This window comes from Chroicocephalus ridibundus, chromosome 2, assembly GCF_963924245.1.
Source record: "Chroicocephalus ridibundus chromosome 2, bChrRid1.1, whole genome shotgun sequence".
In the NCBI taxonomy this organism is placed as follows: Eukaryota; Metazoa; Chordata; class Aves; order Charadriiformes; family Laridae; genus Chroicocephalus; species Chroicocephalus ridibundus.
The window spans coordinates 91,905,230-91,922,051 of NC_086285.1; the positions used below are offsets into that span (position 1 = coordinate 91,905,230).

Here is a 16,822-nt window from a genome sequence, read left to right on the forward strand (position 1 = left end):
CTCTGTCATATATGTTTTTTTTAAATCTCTGTCAGACTAAAGAAGCTTTTTCTTCCTTGGACATTTCTAGTTTCATTTTACATATGGGTTAATAATATGAAATAATATGGAATAAATGTTTATCACTCTAAATGGTTCTCAGGTGCCAATGTGAATGTGAGCATCCAAGAAGCAGTACTTAAGAATTAGAACTGTACTTCCGCTATGCAACCAGGCCAGTCTGCTTGTGGAGGTGGAGCTGAAGATGCTCCTAGTCCTCCCTGTGCCTTTGAGATATTCATTCAAGCTACTCACGATTAAGTGATTTCATTTTTTGTAACAATTTCCGTCACAAAAGCTTGACTCATTTGACATGAAATGTAGCTTGTAAACATGGAGTTACACAAATAGCTGGTAGAGAAAATGTAAGAGGAAAGTGGTGGCTTTCTTCACTACAAAATTTGATGGTTTTATGAAGAGATGATGAAAGTAGGAACTTTCCTTATCTAAATAAAATGAATGATGTTGAATATAAGAAGGATTTGAGTCCTGAGCTCCCAGTCTGATGACCTGCTCAACAGGCCCTGAACTTCTCCAGGGAAAATGGTTCCAAATTAAGCCTTTAATTCCTTTTAAGTTCCCTTTACATCAATGTCATTTCTTTTCAATTCTTTTGTTTAAAATACACAAAATTGAAACAAAAGCTTGTGCTCAGTCAGTATTTGCAGTGAAAAAAAGAAATCCATTCAATTCAGAAGAGACCTGTTCCTTTTGTGTAGGGTAAAATGATTTTCCTCCCTCTATCCATCAAAATATTTTTAAAAACATGTTATGAACACAACCTACCTACCCTTACTTTACTGCGGTACAGGATTGCATCTCTAACTCAGGTGTAATCTCTGAAGTCCTGGATTCACTGGAATCAATAAAACTACTCCCATTGATGTCAGTTGAAGCTAAAATACTGCCTATAAGCTGGGACGTAGATGTGCCTTTACATGATTAAAATACAATGGGAATCTTAGAAATATTTTTTTGGGTTTGTTTTTTAAGTAAGTATAGCTTTGGAATTTACATTGTAGAAGATGTTTTGCTTAATGACTTGGGCTTACTGAGGTTTGGGTGTGCTTTCAGGTCATGCTTTTGAAATAGTATCATGATAGAAAAATAACAATAAGGTAAGGTATATCTAATGGTATTTGTTTGAAGAACCTGGCTTTTTATACTGTGGAAATAAATAGAAGCATGATCAGGGACTTACTTGTCTTTTGTTTGGTTTACTTTGAAAATGCTTTTCTAAATGGATAAGACTTTACATTTCCGTAATGAAAATAAATGAACCATTTATTTTTTCAAGTTCAGTTAGTGATTTTCCTGAATGTGTTTTTCAACCACTACAGCATGAAAGTTATCTATCTTTAGGTTCTTGGAAAGGGAGAGGGTATATTAATCCTTCAGAAAGCATGTTTTGATGTGTAAGCAAAGCCCCCTATAAATGTGAACTGTTTTTCTCTCGAGTTTTATAACACTGTTACATTCTTTTTGGCCTTTGTTTTGATTGCGTGAGACCTATCCTTTCCTTTGACTACGTATTGCTGTCACAAACTCAGAGCTTAGGAGATGGCTAAGAGACTCAGGTTCTTTTATCTTACAGCCCTGTCGTTCCCAGGTGACATACCGCGCCATTCTATTTATGAAGCAGCAACATTCTTTTCTACTGATGTCTTAATATCTGAAAAATTAAATAAATATTTTGCACCAGACAAACTGAAGTTTAACACAGTGGAACAAAAAGCAAATATTTATAAGTATTTTTTAATCAATGGACCGTTTGGTAATTCCAAAGGCTATTCAAGAACTTATACAATATAATAAAAGCAAATCACAAAAGATAACTGTTGGACTGAAAATATTTAAATGGACTGTTAATGTTGATTCAGCTGCCTTGTGAAGATAGTCTCCCACACTAACAGATGAGAAAAACACAGATGAGAACAAAAGACGTGCATTCAACATACACATACTATATACATCAAAGAAAGAAGAGTTTGTTAGGAGAAATCCCTCCATAATATAAACATATAACAGAAATGGGAATAGAGCTCTCTATCTGAAGTCATTTTTTTATAAAAAATTGTAGTTCAAATGTAGAAAAGATTTTAGCCTAGTTTCCGAAGGAAGTACCAGACTATCATGATGTTTGGTTAATTAAAGTCAAACTTAAACTAGGAGTAAAAGTCTCAGAGATTCTCAAAATTTTCAGGAATTTGATTAAAGTGGCTATGCAGAGGCAAAAAAAAATCAGTCTGTTCCATGTCCTCCATGAGGAAACAGTAGAATTTTGTTCTACGTTATTTAGCAACAGTCTGCTCCAGTTTGAAATAAGATGTTTTGGAAATAACATTTTAGTTGTCCTTTTCTAAAACAATATAACTAAATAATTTGAAATACATCTTGGTACAAAACATGACAATATCCTTTTTTCATTATACACAAATATTAAGAAATATTATTCAAAGACAAAAGCAAGGTCAATAGCATAATCAATGTTTATGTTCTATCATTACAAATTATGTCTTTAATTTATGATGCCTTTTCTCATATTACTACCAGTATGCATCATGATAATTTTCTAATGTAATTTATCATTTACATAGATATGTATTTTGAGATGTATGTTCTAATTTTGTATTTAGTGTAAAATTCCCAACTAACTGTTGAGCTGTCCCTTGAAATTTAGTCTTTAAAGGTCTTGTTGCATCTCTGCCAGGCATAGCCAGCCATAAATTTAACAATCTTAACTGACTAAATCCACTCTCAACTAAAAGCAACAATATGGTGAATTAGGCCACAAGTTTTAGGACAGCTTGTAAGGAGAACTTTGAAAATGTGGTTGACTTTGAACTATTGCAATGATGTTTTTGGAGTCAGCAAATGGCCTCAAATTGTTCTGAGTCCACAAGTGTACCCTAAGAACTAAAGTACTTAAACCCATCCTATGAGCCCCTGAAGTTTTCCTCTGTGGGTATCTAGAGACCCCTCCCAGGAGGGCTTGACCTCATCTCTTCCTTCTGTCCACATGGAGCACATGAGGTGGAGTTTTGGTTTTGGGAGAACCACTGATTTGGTTCTTCTCAACAGCTCTATTGAAGCAGAATGCTTCAGTGCTTTCCTAGTTCTTTCTTACCAGTTTTGCTGAGGTGAGGCCGCAGTGTTTCATCTCAGACTTTTATTCTACTATGTGGCTGCTTTGTTATTGTATCTATGGCTCTAGCTGGTCAAATTGTTTTGGAGAGGGACATATTCCTGAAATCCCGCTTGAGTAAATTGTTTACGCATTGGACAGGGTGAGAAGAGGAGGATAATCCAAGCAGAGATAGCAGTTTCCATATTTCCAGTCCCTGACAAATCCTTCCAATCAGACTATGTCTTCATGCTAGCAGCACTAACTATACCCATGTGTGATCTGGATTACACTTTTACTCGCCCCTCCTTTACTAACTTCCAAATCTGAGACCATTCAGAGCAAGATCATTGTTCTGCTTATTTTGTAGCATCGGATCACATCCGTGCTTTCATCAAGCACAATGCGATTTTTGATTCCTCTGCGGCAGACGCGGTAGTTGGTAAAGCAGTGCAGCACTCCCTGTTTGTGAGAGAAGCCAGCAGGCTCTGCCAGGTCATTATTGGTGCCAGAACTTCTTGGAGTCATTCATTGCTAGGATATTCTTCTGAATTTTCTCAGAGAGATTTTTACTGCTATAAATATTTTCTGGGCAATCTACTTGTACTTTTGTTTCCCCTGCCATTCTGAGCCTTTCATGGGTGTTATCTAGTGGTTGAACAGACAGGCATGACAGCAGACAAACTTTCTTATAAGCTACACACCAAGCAAGAAGACAGGAAAAACTAACAAATGGTCTCTACAGATACTCTTAAGGAACATCTTTCTTTTCTGGCTCATGTAACAACATATGAGTATGCCTTCTGTTAGGGTGTACGAAGGGACACTGATTTCTTGTAGTCTGTCTTTCTAGAAATGAATGAGCTGGTCTGTTCATCTCAAACATGTGTTAGCAAAGCGGCGTTCAATACATTGCCACTAAATTAACTTCTTCCTCTGTTGCTTATTTTTATCTGACAACGGGTTCATTGCATATCTCACACATTCTGCTTTTCATGACCCTCACCTATCTACACCTCAAAGACCTCCTACTTACAGCAGCTTTTATTTTTGATTGAAACACATCAATACAAAAATCAACAGCAAATGAGGAACTGAAACTTTTAGATCATTGTCACTGTATTGAAACGAACATTGTAGTAGCTGCTATACTGATCGAATTATCACTGCTTATATGCTACTAGAAAAGAGCTTGTGTTTCAAGATGTTTGAAAGTGATATAGCACTTCTCCCAGGCTGTCATTGAATTTTTCCAAGACATTTGCCTTTGCAACAGAAAATACTTTTATTTGGAAAACTGAAATATATGGCAAATGTTAAATGGATTAAAAGCTGGCTCACTAACAAATTGAAAAACGTGGTGTTAACGGATAGATACAGATGACTGGGATGTGTCTGGCAGGGTCTGCCTGGAATCAGTTCTTGGGTCAATAGCACTTAACATTTTTAGCAACAGTCTAGACAGTGATATAAGACATCTTCAGTAAAGCCTGACTACGACAGAGATTGTTGAAGTAGTAAATAATATGCTAGATAATTGCAGAAGAAGTTAATAAAAAATATTTTAATATTGCCAAACAGCAGCCTCTTGTATGGGATAGGAAACTATATGTAGTTGTAAAGCTGTGATTTAGAGAAGGACAAGTTATCAAAGATAATTGGGTCTACTTAAGCTCTTTGTGCAATGTTGTGGAAGGAAAAAGCACTAATGCAATAAAGTATGTATTAAAGCCAGACTGTCAAGTGGAACGGGGTCATGATTGCTTCTGCATGCTGTATTGATAAGGCTGCTTCTAGAGTGCCAAGTCAAATTTTGGTGTCCAGTCTTAAGGAAAATACAAAAGGAAGACATAGGGATACACAGGACCTGGAGATCAGGTTTTAAATCCTATGTAGCTTTAAGAAGTTCATCTTCGTTTGTCATTATGTATGGGTTACTTGGGCATGAAAAATTTGTAGGTACGGGATAAGGAACACTTTCAGTATCATTGATAAAGGTGCAGCAAAATTCAGTGACTGGGAAATTAAATTAAGAGGAAAATGCAGCCTTGAATTAACTTGCAATTCGTTAGCTTTGAGAATTACTAAATAGTGGAACAGCTGATGCGGGGAGGTGATAGACTCATCAGTGCTAGACATCGTTAAAAAAAAAAAGAAATGGGAAAGACAGAGTGCTCTGGCTAGAAGATGCGCTGCAATCCAGCCGCTGGAAGGGACTGTGCGTTGGAGGTGAATAACCAGTTGGGATAGCAAGCGGGGTGGTTCTGGCTGTTGCTGAGATCTGTTAATTTTATGATTTCCTTTCTACAGTTCATGTGGTACAAGGAGAACAGTGGTACCTGTTCTGTCCTCAGTCTAAAACATACATGATTTAAACAGTTTTCTAGAGTCACAAAGAAATTACTTCCCCTGCTGTATACAGGACCAGACAGTTTGCTTGTTCCTTACTGTCTTCTGATCCAGAAACCAGTCAAGGCTGAAACTCATATCATGGAAAGGTTGATCCAGTCCATTTTCATAGATGGTCCCTGAGTATATAACTCATGTGGTCACCGTTGTAGTGATCACCAGGTTTTAAGGTGGGAAGGGACTTTGCACAGCCTTGAGGAGTGAACAGCAGTGGTCCAGCTGAAGTCTTGGGGCTAACAGCTCTTTCTTGCCTGAAGTACAACACTGTGAAACCAGGAAGTTTGTCGCAAGTCCACCTGGTCTCAGAACATGAGAGTCTTAAACGTAGCACTGGGCTCTCCCGTGCCTTGCTGTGTTAGTGAGGCAGGGGTTTCTGGGGGAATAATTTTTTCCAAACTCTAATAAATGGAACAATTAGAAAAGCTATCAGACAAAGAGGCTTCTTTTAGATCTGAAATAGCAACACAGCGTTTAAACCAAAATAGAGGTTGAAAGCAATTGTTCTCAGTCTAATTGGATATGTTAATAAGTTAGACCATCTGAGAGAAAAGGTAGTGGACTGAGGAAAATATGAGATCAAAAGGCTATTATCACCATGAGAAAGAGAGGAGCAGGTAATCTATTGCTTGTTGGAACATGGTGGTATCAGCTGGGGTAGCGACTACAGAAGACGAAGGTTGTACTGTGTGATAAAACCACTGTTTCTATTGTGTCCATATTTTGTAGTATTTAGTGGAATTACAAACTTAGTATGCTCCCTTTCAGAAGGTACTTTCTGCCGATTACCTCTCTGAGAGGTCATAGGTAGAGAGATCATTTAAAAAATTGTCCCACTGGTGCCTATTTCTTTTTCTCTGTAATAATTTGTCAGTGTGAATTTTTTCTGATATTTAATGGTTGTTTAATTTCATCCGTATAGTTTACAAAGCACTTGCATCAGGTAAAGCGTATCATGCTCTGGGAAATGCTCCGTGTACTTCCAATACACCTACAGATCTTGATGATGCTCATCAGAAGATGTAGATTGTGGGGCTTGAGAATATTGGCAATTCTCCATTTCTTTCTTAGGTGCGATCTGTTGGTGCATATCAGTCCACAGGGAATTTGCTTCTGATGATGTGTTTAGCAGTTCTGGATCTGTGGGTAATATGCACCTCAGGGAGCCAGATTCTGTGACAGAAATAATTTTTTTGTCCATTGTCCCCTTGTAATGCCTAAGCAATATGCAAAATGGATAGTGGTTCATTTATGCATATGCCACTAGATTTTACCGAGGAATTATTTGCTGGTTTGTGTCTTGTACTTGCAGTTTATCAGAATCCCTCTTAATTAAAAGCTTTAACATATTTAGCTACACCTTATTTGGGGCTATTAATTATAAAGGATGGGCTTTATCATGGTACTTATAGTGTTCAGCTTACTGTTTTTATGGATGTAATAGATCTAATTTGTACTGGTATTATTGCTTTTAGCAGTGTGATGCTGTGCCTAGAAGCAGAAAAAAAACACTTTCAGTTTCAGATTGTAATTAAAAGTTCATTGATGATCACTGCTATTGGGAATGCTAGAAAAAATATCAGAGGCTTTATTATTGGTTGGCTTTTTGTCTGAGATTTTGAGAGGTTTTGTGGCGTTTTTTTAACGTCATATTTTATGATTATATTCATTATGACCATTTTCTTTCAGGAATATCAGCCTTGTAACACCAATGCCTGTCCAGAGTTAAAAAAGACAACTCCTTGGACGCCTTGGACCCCAGTCAATATTTCAGACAACGGTGGCCACTATGAACAGCGTTTCCGATACACCTGCAAAGCGCGCTTGCCTGACCCAAATTTGCTGGAGGTGGGAAGGCAAAGGATTGAAATGCGTTATTGTTCCAGCGATGGCACCAGTGGATGCTCGACAGATGGTAAGCAAAGCTCAAGTGGCTACATGATGCCTCCCGCTAGCGAGGTGTCTGCAGTTCCATTTTAAGCACAGAGTGGAAGTTTTTGCTTGCTGGTGTTTTGCGTAACAGAACTGATAATGAAAAGAAGGACATAGTGATCACAACGGGGAATCTAGCTTCTACTGCTGGACATAGCTTCGTCATTCAGACTAATCAAGTGTCTTTTACCACCGATTATGAGATTTTCCAGGTTATTGTAATATTCTTTACAATAATCTCCAGGCCATGACATGAGAGCTCAGTTCTTGGAGGATTCTGTCACCTCCTTGTACGCTCTCGGGTTTTTACTGGAGGAGAGTTTGTGCAACATTAATGTATTTGATAAATATTTAGCTAGACTATGTAGTATTGATGCTGAGAAGAACTTTTTGCTTAGTAATTTTGAAGTAGCAACTGTAAGATTCATGCAGGTGTTTAACTAAAAAAAGAGTTTATGAACTGGGTAATTTCTATTATAAAAGTTTATGTTATGCTATTGCTAGCAATTTAAAGTTCTGTTTATTTCTGAGATGGAAACGTAAACTCCTTCAAAATCTTTTCAACTTTAGATGACTTTAAATTGGAATTATTTTATTTCAGAATTTTGTTCTTTCCCTATCACTAATACGTAGTTTTGAATAAATGTTATGTGTATATATATAAAAAATAAAAACTAGGAGAACTTTTGATAGTCACTCTAATTTTACTAATACATTTCATTAATTATCCAGTTTTAGTTATATATCAGTGTTTCATTTTAAGTGTTATATTTTAGTTATATAATCTAAGGAAATACTGATTTTTAATTATTATATTTTAATATTTATCGTCCTGCTTTCCACTTACATAGCCATTTGTATCTTCACAACACCCAGGTTAGCTGAAAAACTGTATGACTGAAGGCATTGAACTTATCTAAGGCCACAAAGAGAGAACAGTTTCTGAGTCCTTGGGCTTTCTAATTCTCAATATTTTTTTCAGACAGACCAACTATTATGCAAATCAGTGTTAAGCATTTTCTGCCTATACTGGGTTTGCGTGGCAAGGTTTGGTAGTGGGGGATGGGGGGCGCAGCAGGAGTGGCTTCTGTGAGAAGATGTGAGAAGCTTCCCCCATGCCCTTCATCCTGTGTAAAACCTTAATTGATTCACATTTTTTAAAGAAATGCATAGTAGTAAAGTGTGCAAAATAATAAAACAAATTCTGCGGTACTCCAGATGAGACTTAGTTTCATACTCTATGTCATTTGCATTTCAGGTAATCTACAGTCGCCACTGTTTATTTTCTAGGTCTGGATAGCAAGGCAGATTTTGGAGCAACTCTTGTAACGTGTTTCTTCTGTTCTCCTGTTTTCATTCAAATTAAGCTTCAAACTAGCATTTAGGAAAGATTTTGCTCTGCTAGAACGGGTGTGTGACCTACCTTTCTTGTCCAAAATAAGCCTTTTGGGTGCCAGTGCTGCTTTTTGCTAACTTCCAGCACTTCGATATTTATGACACCTTTTTAAAATTTCATGAGATTAAATGAGAAAGAGAATATTTTTTCCACCAGATAGTACAAAATTAGGAGAGTTACCACAACAACTAGAAGCAGATCTACAGAAGAATCCTGGTATATTCTTGTCTGAAGCTGACATGTCCTCACTTAAAAATAGAGTATATGAAAGCCACCTCACTACTCAGAGAGCAGGTTAGTACGACAAACCACTGCAAGAGCCAGTTTGTCCTAGACCACATTGCAGCAGGAGAATGAAGTATGGAGACACCTTTCTCAGCTCTGAAGTCATGAACATAAGTCGTCTCCTGGAGTTGGATGCATAAGATGACTCTTTCTTACAGAATATAGCCAGAAGTAACAGTGCCTACATTGTGTTAAAGTGTTCAGGCAGAATGCAGAAGACAAGGGTGTGGGTTCAGGTGCGTTCTTTGCCTGATTAGCTTGAAAACTGTTCTTTCACTTCTGAACATCAGATTCCTGAATTTCCTGCCGTTGTAGCGTATTTGCTGCATCTTGCTGCATCTGCTGCTTTGTTTCATTTGGAAATAATCAATCGTTGGACCAACGTATGGGAGGGACCCTGTTGCATAGTAATTGAAATGTTCATTTGGGAGAAGGATTTTTGCTGACTAATCCCAAAAGTAAAGTACTGAATAGTTAAATACTTTATATTGAGTAGTCGACAGGGCAGAAACTATTATACATCTGTCCATTCTTCCTAGTGAGTGCCCTCATAACTTTGCCATTAATTTGTGCTTATTCCTTGATTCTTTTTGGCCAGTCAGTCTTTAACTATTCTGTAATGAAAGATCAAACCCGATCAGTGATCCTAGCAGCTGCATTAACCAATATGCTTCTGGTGAAAAGAGTTACTGTTATATCTCCTTTAGCCGCATTTTATTTTGAGCCTGTGTGCTTAGGCATTTTCTGATTATGGATGTCAGAACAGTATGGAGTAGAACATTTTGGGGGAGACACGACAATTTTGATTTGCTGATGTGATGTAACTTACTGACTGTCTCTAAACCGCAGGACCAAGCACTTCCCTACTCCCAGGTTTGGATTTGGGTCACCACGTCACCCCTTTACTGCTCCTTGATTTCGTGGGAAGAAAATACATGAATAAGAGTCATGTAGTGTAGCTGTAGCTTTTGGAACAGAAGGGTCTCAGGTGAATGGGAAACCATGAATTTTGGCAGACACCTTCACAATTTCTGGCTAGATAGCAAGGAAACATCATAACTTACTTCCACCTGATCAGAGCCTGGGTACTGTGAGACATTCTTTTCATTATCTCCGTGTTGAACTGTAGCAATTTGCTGGCTTTTATAGAAAGATTAATACTGGTACAGCATGCTTGGCATACCTCATTACTAAAGATGTGCTCTGCAAAGATCAGTTCTCTGTTCTTCGCAGAAGAGAGCCATTTGTTAGACATTTTCTTATTGCCTATAATCTCCCACTGTGCAACCATAGTCATGCCATGTTAAACAGAATCACGTTTCACTGTCAGACGTTAGCAAAGCAAACTTTCTTTGCAGTCTGAGCTTAGAGGTAGAATTCCTTGCCAGAAACCCACTAGAGTCCTCCTGAGTGTGGTAAGATTTCTATCTCAGTCAACCAAGCAGTAGCATTTGCACGCTGTATTCATGCTTTTCTGATCTGAAGTTTGATTAAGAGGAAAGAAAAATACATTTTGTTCTCAGCCTCTGGGTTTTCATATAGTGCCCAGATAGGGAAGGGACAGCTATTTCAAATAAACTGAGAGAGATCGTTTATATTGTTGCACATCTTAATGCAAATATCTGTACAGTCCAGCAAAGTCTAGAAATTACATCACCATAGGCTTTAATGTGTGCTTATGAAACATATTAAATATCTACATTAAACATACCAACTGACTCTGTGTAGGATTATCTGACATATAAGCACTATGAATTGCATTGAAAACATAAGTGTTTAATCCAGGGATAAAAATTTCACAACGTATGAGGTTACCTGAATTTTCCAGGTTGAATTTATCTCACCTAATTCTGGACTCCATTGTAGTCTGCAAAGACAGCAAGCACCCTCAGGGAATGAGGGATCCATCTGAAGATAAGCATCTGATATAATGGACACAAATCACCCTCTGGAGGTGCCATTTTCTTTCCATGGTGTACACAAAGGAGACAGCAAGGATAGGCTTAGACAGGACACTTGGATTTGGCACAGCCAGAGTTAGATGAGGTTAGATCCCAAAATACTTTCAGAAAACAATTAAGCAAAGACAACCCTTCTAATTTCAATCAGTCTTAAAGAGTCTTTTATTTGCTCTTTTCCATTTTTAAAAGTTTTTTTTGGGGGAGTGGAGGGGTGGGAAAGGAGAATAAAATCTAAATAAAAGTCACAAATTCCTTAAAGGAGAGAAAGGCACCTGGAAACCTGAATTTGTATTCCCAGTTGACACTGCTTTCTCTATGCCAAACTTTAAACAATACTTATTTTTGAAGGCAGGATGTAATTTTGTCTGAAATACTGTTCTGGTGGCCCCAATCTTTTGTGAAGATATTGATTAAATCCTAGTGTTACCTGCAGGAAATCTATAGTGCATTCAGGAGTTAGTACAGAATAAAACAGGTGCTGATAATCAGCAACGTCCTGTAGTCAGGAGGAGTACATGTTGAGATGTTATCTCTTATACTGTCTTATTGAAGCTAAACTGTGGTATTCTGAGATAAGAACAAAATGAATTGTGGAATTTAGAACTGAATTTGATGACAAATTCAAGTTTGATTGACAAACCACAACTCTTCAGTGAAACTTTGGGATTAAATATTTAAACCCAGAAAAGCTAGGTACAAGAAATAAAGTCCTCGTGATAACATAATATCCTCAATCTGCATACTGTTTGTTTTTTTTTTTTTAAATGCATTAATGTTTGTTACTGCATTTTTCCATTTGAATTTTACTAATTAAGTTTTGAAGGTTTATAAGGTTTTTATAAGTTATAGGTATATGGACCTAAAAGTATGTAAGTTTTATGTTTCAATGATATTGTCAAATACTTGCAGAATATCTTCAGAAAGTGACAACGCTGAAACAATCTTTGATTTTCTTTGTTCCCTGCTGCACTTTAAACAGAGTTTCATGCTGTCATTTAGAAATTATTCAGGATACTTTGGCTCCAGATCATCTTTTCCCAAAGTCATGAACCTTGACTGCTTGGATAATTGAATTTCCTTTGTTAAGTTTGAACAGGAGGACATAAAGCATAAATCAGTCAAGTAATATAATTTATCAGGTGTCACTGCTACTTCTCTCTTATTTAGAGGTGTATTCCTTAGCTACAGGCTAGGCTAGAGAATTATTATACATATATGTGCTTTATTAGAACCTTGCTTTTAAGGCAAATCAGTTGAACTCGGCTGGGAATGTTGCAGTCTTCAAGAAGAATCAGGCCAATCAAAATCTCATTACAGGCTTTTGCAAAGGCAGATTTGTTCTCCTGTACTAGCCAGAGCAGGAGACTTTCATGTTAACATGTCTCCAAACAGGATTAATTTCTTGTGGAGTTATAAGACTATTCCAATTGGACCAAAAAGTTTTTAAAAATTACTTAGAAATTGTCAAATCATCATTGGTCTAGTGGAATGTGTCCCTGCCCATGGCAGGGAGGTTGGAACTAGGTGATCTTTCAACCCAAACCATTTTGTGATTCTATGATCTTGATTTAGATCAGAATTATGTAACTTAATTAGACATTTTTTTTCTGTTATACATGCTTGCTAAGTATAATGGAATAAGTAAATCAGCAGCAAAACAGTGCTCATTTCTCTGTAATTTTACCCATATTGAACAAAGCGTAAACACTTAAAATGAGAAAATAGTCTGTTTAGATGTCAATTCATATCTTCTGTCTTCCCTCATCTTAGAAGTTGATGGTTATTTTGTGCACAAAATTCCTATGATTGCTCCTACTGAAGTTTTTGCAGTACTTGTTACTTCTGGAAATTTTTACCTTAGGGAAGCACAGCTGCCTGTTTAAAATTGTACTGGGATTAAGTAGTTAAAGCCCCTTTTCTGGCCTCGGTGTGCAGCAGTTTATTTATTGAGTATGACTTCTAAACAACTGAAAATAAGCCTGTTGGTAAACTGCAGGCAGAATTCATACATTCTAGTTGTTCACAGAGCTTTAAGTCAACCATAGGCTTTCTGAGAACAATTTCATTTAAAACATTTGAATCGTGAACCTGTCATAAATGCCGGTTCTGGATTTGATTCACAGCTGTTCTGTCTGTCTTGAGAAAACTATTCATTAATTCACTGATGATGCTATGACTGATCATTCTTTTTGCAGATTTTGCAACTATTTCTGTAGATAGACTTTAAATAAGGAGAGCTTAGGTCATGTTTTAGCAACCAGACTTTTGCTGTTACCAAGCCCAGGGCATTGGCCCTTGCATTCTGTTTTTGCAAGATATTTTCATCTTGGGGGCAATAAAATGAGAAATACAGAAGGATTAATGTTGTTTTCTGTGGCATAATCTGGTTTCTGTTCTTGGAGGTGAATATGGACCAATCAGAATGTGACCCAAATGTCAAACAGAGGCAGCAAGCAAGAAAACCACAGTTTTATGAGAAAAGTAGGAGTTTTCATAGTTTCATGCCACTTGATCTTAGTTTTAATATAATTAAAACTGTAATTTATTTATTAATTAAAACTATTTATTAAATATAACTAGTTTTATATTTATAAGTTCTCCTACTGAATTTGATGTAAACTGTGATACAGATAGGACTCGGTTCTGTATAGCCACTTACTTTCTGAAGAAGTTTTTCTTGAAGAAATTCTACAGTGTAATCTTTCGGTTAGCTTTGCATTACAGCCCCTGCTCCCATCCTCTGTCCCTACCACCACCTCAACTAATAAACAGGACTTCTTAGCTGAAGGACTCAATTATTCTTATTCTCCATCCGTTTTCCATAGCTGAACGAGTTACTACACATCAGTTGGCCAAAGAAAGCAAGCGGTGGGTGGACTTTCTTTGCATGGAGAGTTACAAGAGCTGTGCAGACGTGTAATAATTAGATCATTTATAATACATGCATGTGTATAAGTAGATATTTGTGTGTCTGTATGCATGTATATGTGCACATGATTTATTGGATTGTCCTCATGCTGGTACTATGCTGGGCAAATCAGAATCATAGAACAGTTTGAGCTGGAAGGGACCTTTAAAGGTCATCTATTCCAAACACTCCTGCAATGAGCAGGGGCATCTTTAATGTGATCAGGTTGCTCAGAGCCCCATCCAACCTGTCTTTGAAAGTTTCCAGGGATCGGGCATCTGCCACCTCTCTGGGCAACCTGTTCCAGTGTTTCACCACCCTCATTGTAAAATATTTCTTCCTTATATCTGTTCTAAATCTTTCCTCTTTTAGTTTAAAGACATTACCCCCTGTCCTATTGCAACAAGCCCTGCTAAAATGTTTGTCCCCATCTTTCCTGTAGGCCCCCTTTAAGTACTGAAAGACTGCAATAAGGTCTGCCCAGAGCCTTCTCTTCTCTGGGCTGAACAACCCCAACTCTCCTAAATTCACCAATACTCCATATTGCCTTTTTAAAATAGCATGTGAAAGTATCAATATTCTAATATTAAAAACTCGTTAGGCGGGGTGCCTTTATTAAATATTAGCTATATAAGATATTGAACAACTTTTATTTAAAAGAGTCTGCATATTCTGAGTTGTAACACAGTGAAAATGCCTCAGAAGTACAAAGTCTTTAAACTGAAGGGGTTTCTTACAGAATTCTGACTTACTACTTTAATTTTCAACTATGTTTTCTTTTCTCTTAGATTTCTTCTCTAGTATCTATCTATTTAATATTGTATCTGCTGCTATGTTTATATCCAATCATTTTGTTTAGGTCACACATTTTTTTGCATTGTCTACGAAGGAGATATTTACAGTTTTTTTAGAAATGCAGGGGCTGCATTGATGGGATACTTACACAGAGGGAGTTTACTGTCACTGCCAAATGTTCTCTTTAGAGTTTTGTGTTCAGAGAGGCAGTCATTCTGTGCCTTGCCATCTTTTGAAAGAAATAATCTTCCTTATTCTTTCCCTTAATGTATCTGAAAGAGAGGACCACCTGCTTAGTTTCTCTCCCCACATCTTGAGGCCTAAATTCTTACAATACTCAAGAAAGATCCTTAGAAGAATCTATAAAACAGATTTATAACCATATGTTCACAGTGTTCTCCTGTGACTTCTGAATACAATCAGCAAAGGAGATTTTAAGGTGTGAAAAGTATGAATATGCAAGCATAATCGGAAAATAGTCATGTCTTGAATAATCAGTCAGATCTCCTCCTTAACAGAGAAAATGGATCGTGTTTACTTTCCATGAGAGTCCAGGTAAAAGTAAAGCTGGGATAGAGACTTTACCATTTCTACTTTTTTTTTTCCATTGTATTTAAATATCACTGAAGCGTTTAGGTTGAAAGGGACTTCTTGAGATCACCTAGTCCAGTCCCCCTGCTCGTTCAGAATCACCTAGTACTGGTTGCCCAGGACCTTGTAAAGTCAAGTTTTCAGTATCTCTGTAAATGGAGACTACACAACGCCTAAGGGCAACCTGTTCTAGTATTTGACCACACTCCCAGTAAAAATGTGGTTTTTTGTGTTGAGGTGGAATTTTATATGTTTTAATTTGTGCCCATTGCCTCTTGTCCTGTTGGTGGATACTACTAAGAAGAGCCTGGCTCCCTCTTTTTTATCCCTCCCATCAGGTATTTCTACACATTGATGATTTCTACACATTCTACACATCTTTTCCAGGTTGAACAGTCCCAGCTCTCTCAGCCTCTTCTCATATGGAAGATGCTTGAGGCCCTTAATCATCCTTTGGCCCTACCTTCGATTTGCTTCAGTAAGTCCATATCTTTCTTGGACTGAGGAGCCTAGAACTGGGCCCAGCACTCCAAATGGGATCTCACCAGTGCTGAGTAGAGAGAAGAATTACTTCCCTTGACCTACTGGCAAGGCTCTTCCCAATGCAGCCCAGGAAGCTGTTGGCCGCCTTTGCCACAAGGCCACATTGCTGGCTCACAGTCAGCTTGCTGTCCACCAGGACCCCAGCATTCTTCTCTTCAGAGCTGCTTTCTAGATGGTTGGCCTCAAACTACTCTTGCGTGGTGTTGTTCTTGCCCAGATACAAGAGTTTGATTGTTGAACTCCATGAGGTTCCTTTCTGCCTAGTCAAAGTGTGACACAACCCTCTGGTGTATCAGCCACTCTTCCCAGTTTTGTATGATCACCAAACTTGTCCAGATCATTGATGACAGCGTTAAACAGGATTGGACCCAGTACTGACCCTGACCCCTGGCATACATCACTAGTGATTTTGCTGCAGCTGGATTTTGCATGACTGATAACAACCTTTTGGACCCAGGTGTTCAGCCAATTTTCAATCCATCGCGCTGTCCACTTATCTAGCCCATACTTCGTTGACTTGTCTATTAGGAAATTATGGGAGACAGGGTCAAAATCCTTTCTAAAGTTGAGACAAGTAACGTCCACTGTTCTCCCCTCATCCATGAACCTAGTCAACTCATTGTAGAAGGTTATAAGGTTGTTCAAGGAACAAATAGTACTGTATTTCCAGATTGTAAACTGATCTTGTTATTTTTAATGTCTTAGTGTCATAATGTTATTTGTTTAATGTGCATTTTCTGTCTGAAGAGAAAATTCTAAAGGCCCCTCTATGAGCACTGTATGAATTACTGTAAAACTGTGAAAAGACTGCTCCTTGTAATTAATTTTTTAATGCTGTGGAA

At 37.6% G+C, this 16,822-nt stretch overlaps 1 protein-coding gene across 4 annotated transcripts in view; it reads left to right on the forward strand.

The window, feature by feature from the left end:
- The window catches only part of SEMA5A (semaphorin 5A), a 350,644-nt gene that overhangs the window by 306,444 nt on the left and 27,378 nt on the right, over window positions 1-16,822 (forward strand). For all 4 annotated transcript variants that reach the window (XM_063326183.1, XM_063326186.1, XM_063326184.1 and 1 more), the window contains one exon: window positions 7,259-7,484. In XM_063326183.1, coding sequence (XP_063182253.1) covers window positions 7,259-7,484 — 226 coding nt within the window. The remainder of the gene's footprint in view (window positions 1-7,258; window positions 7,485-16,822) is intronic.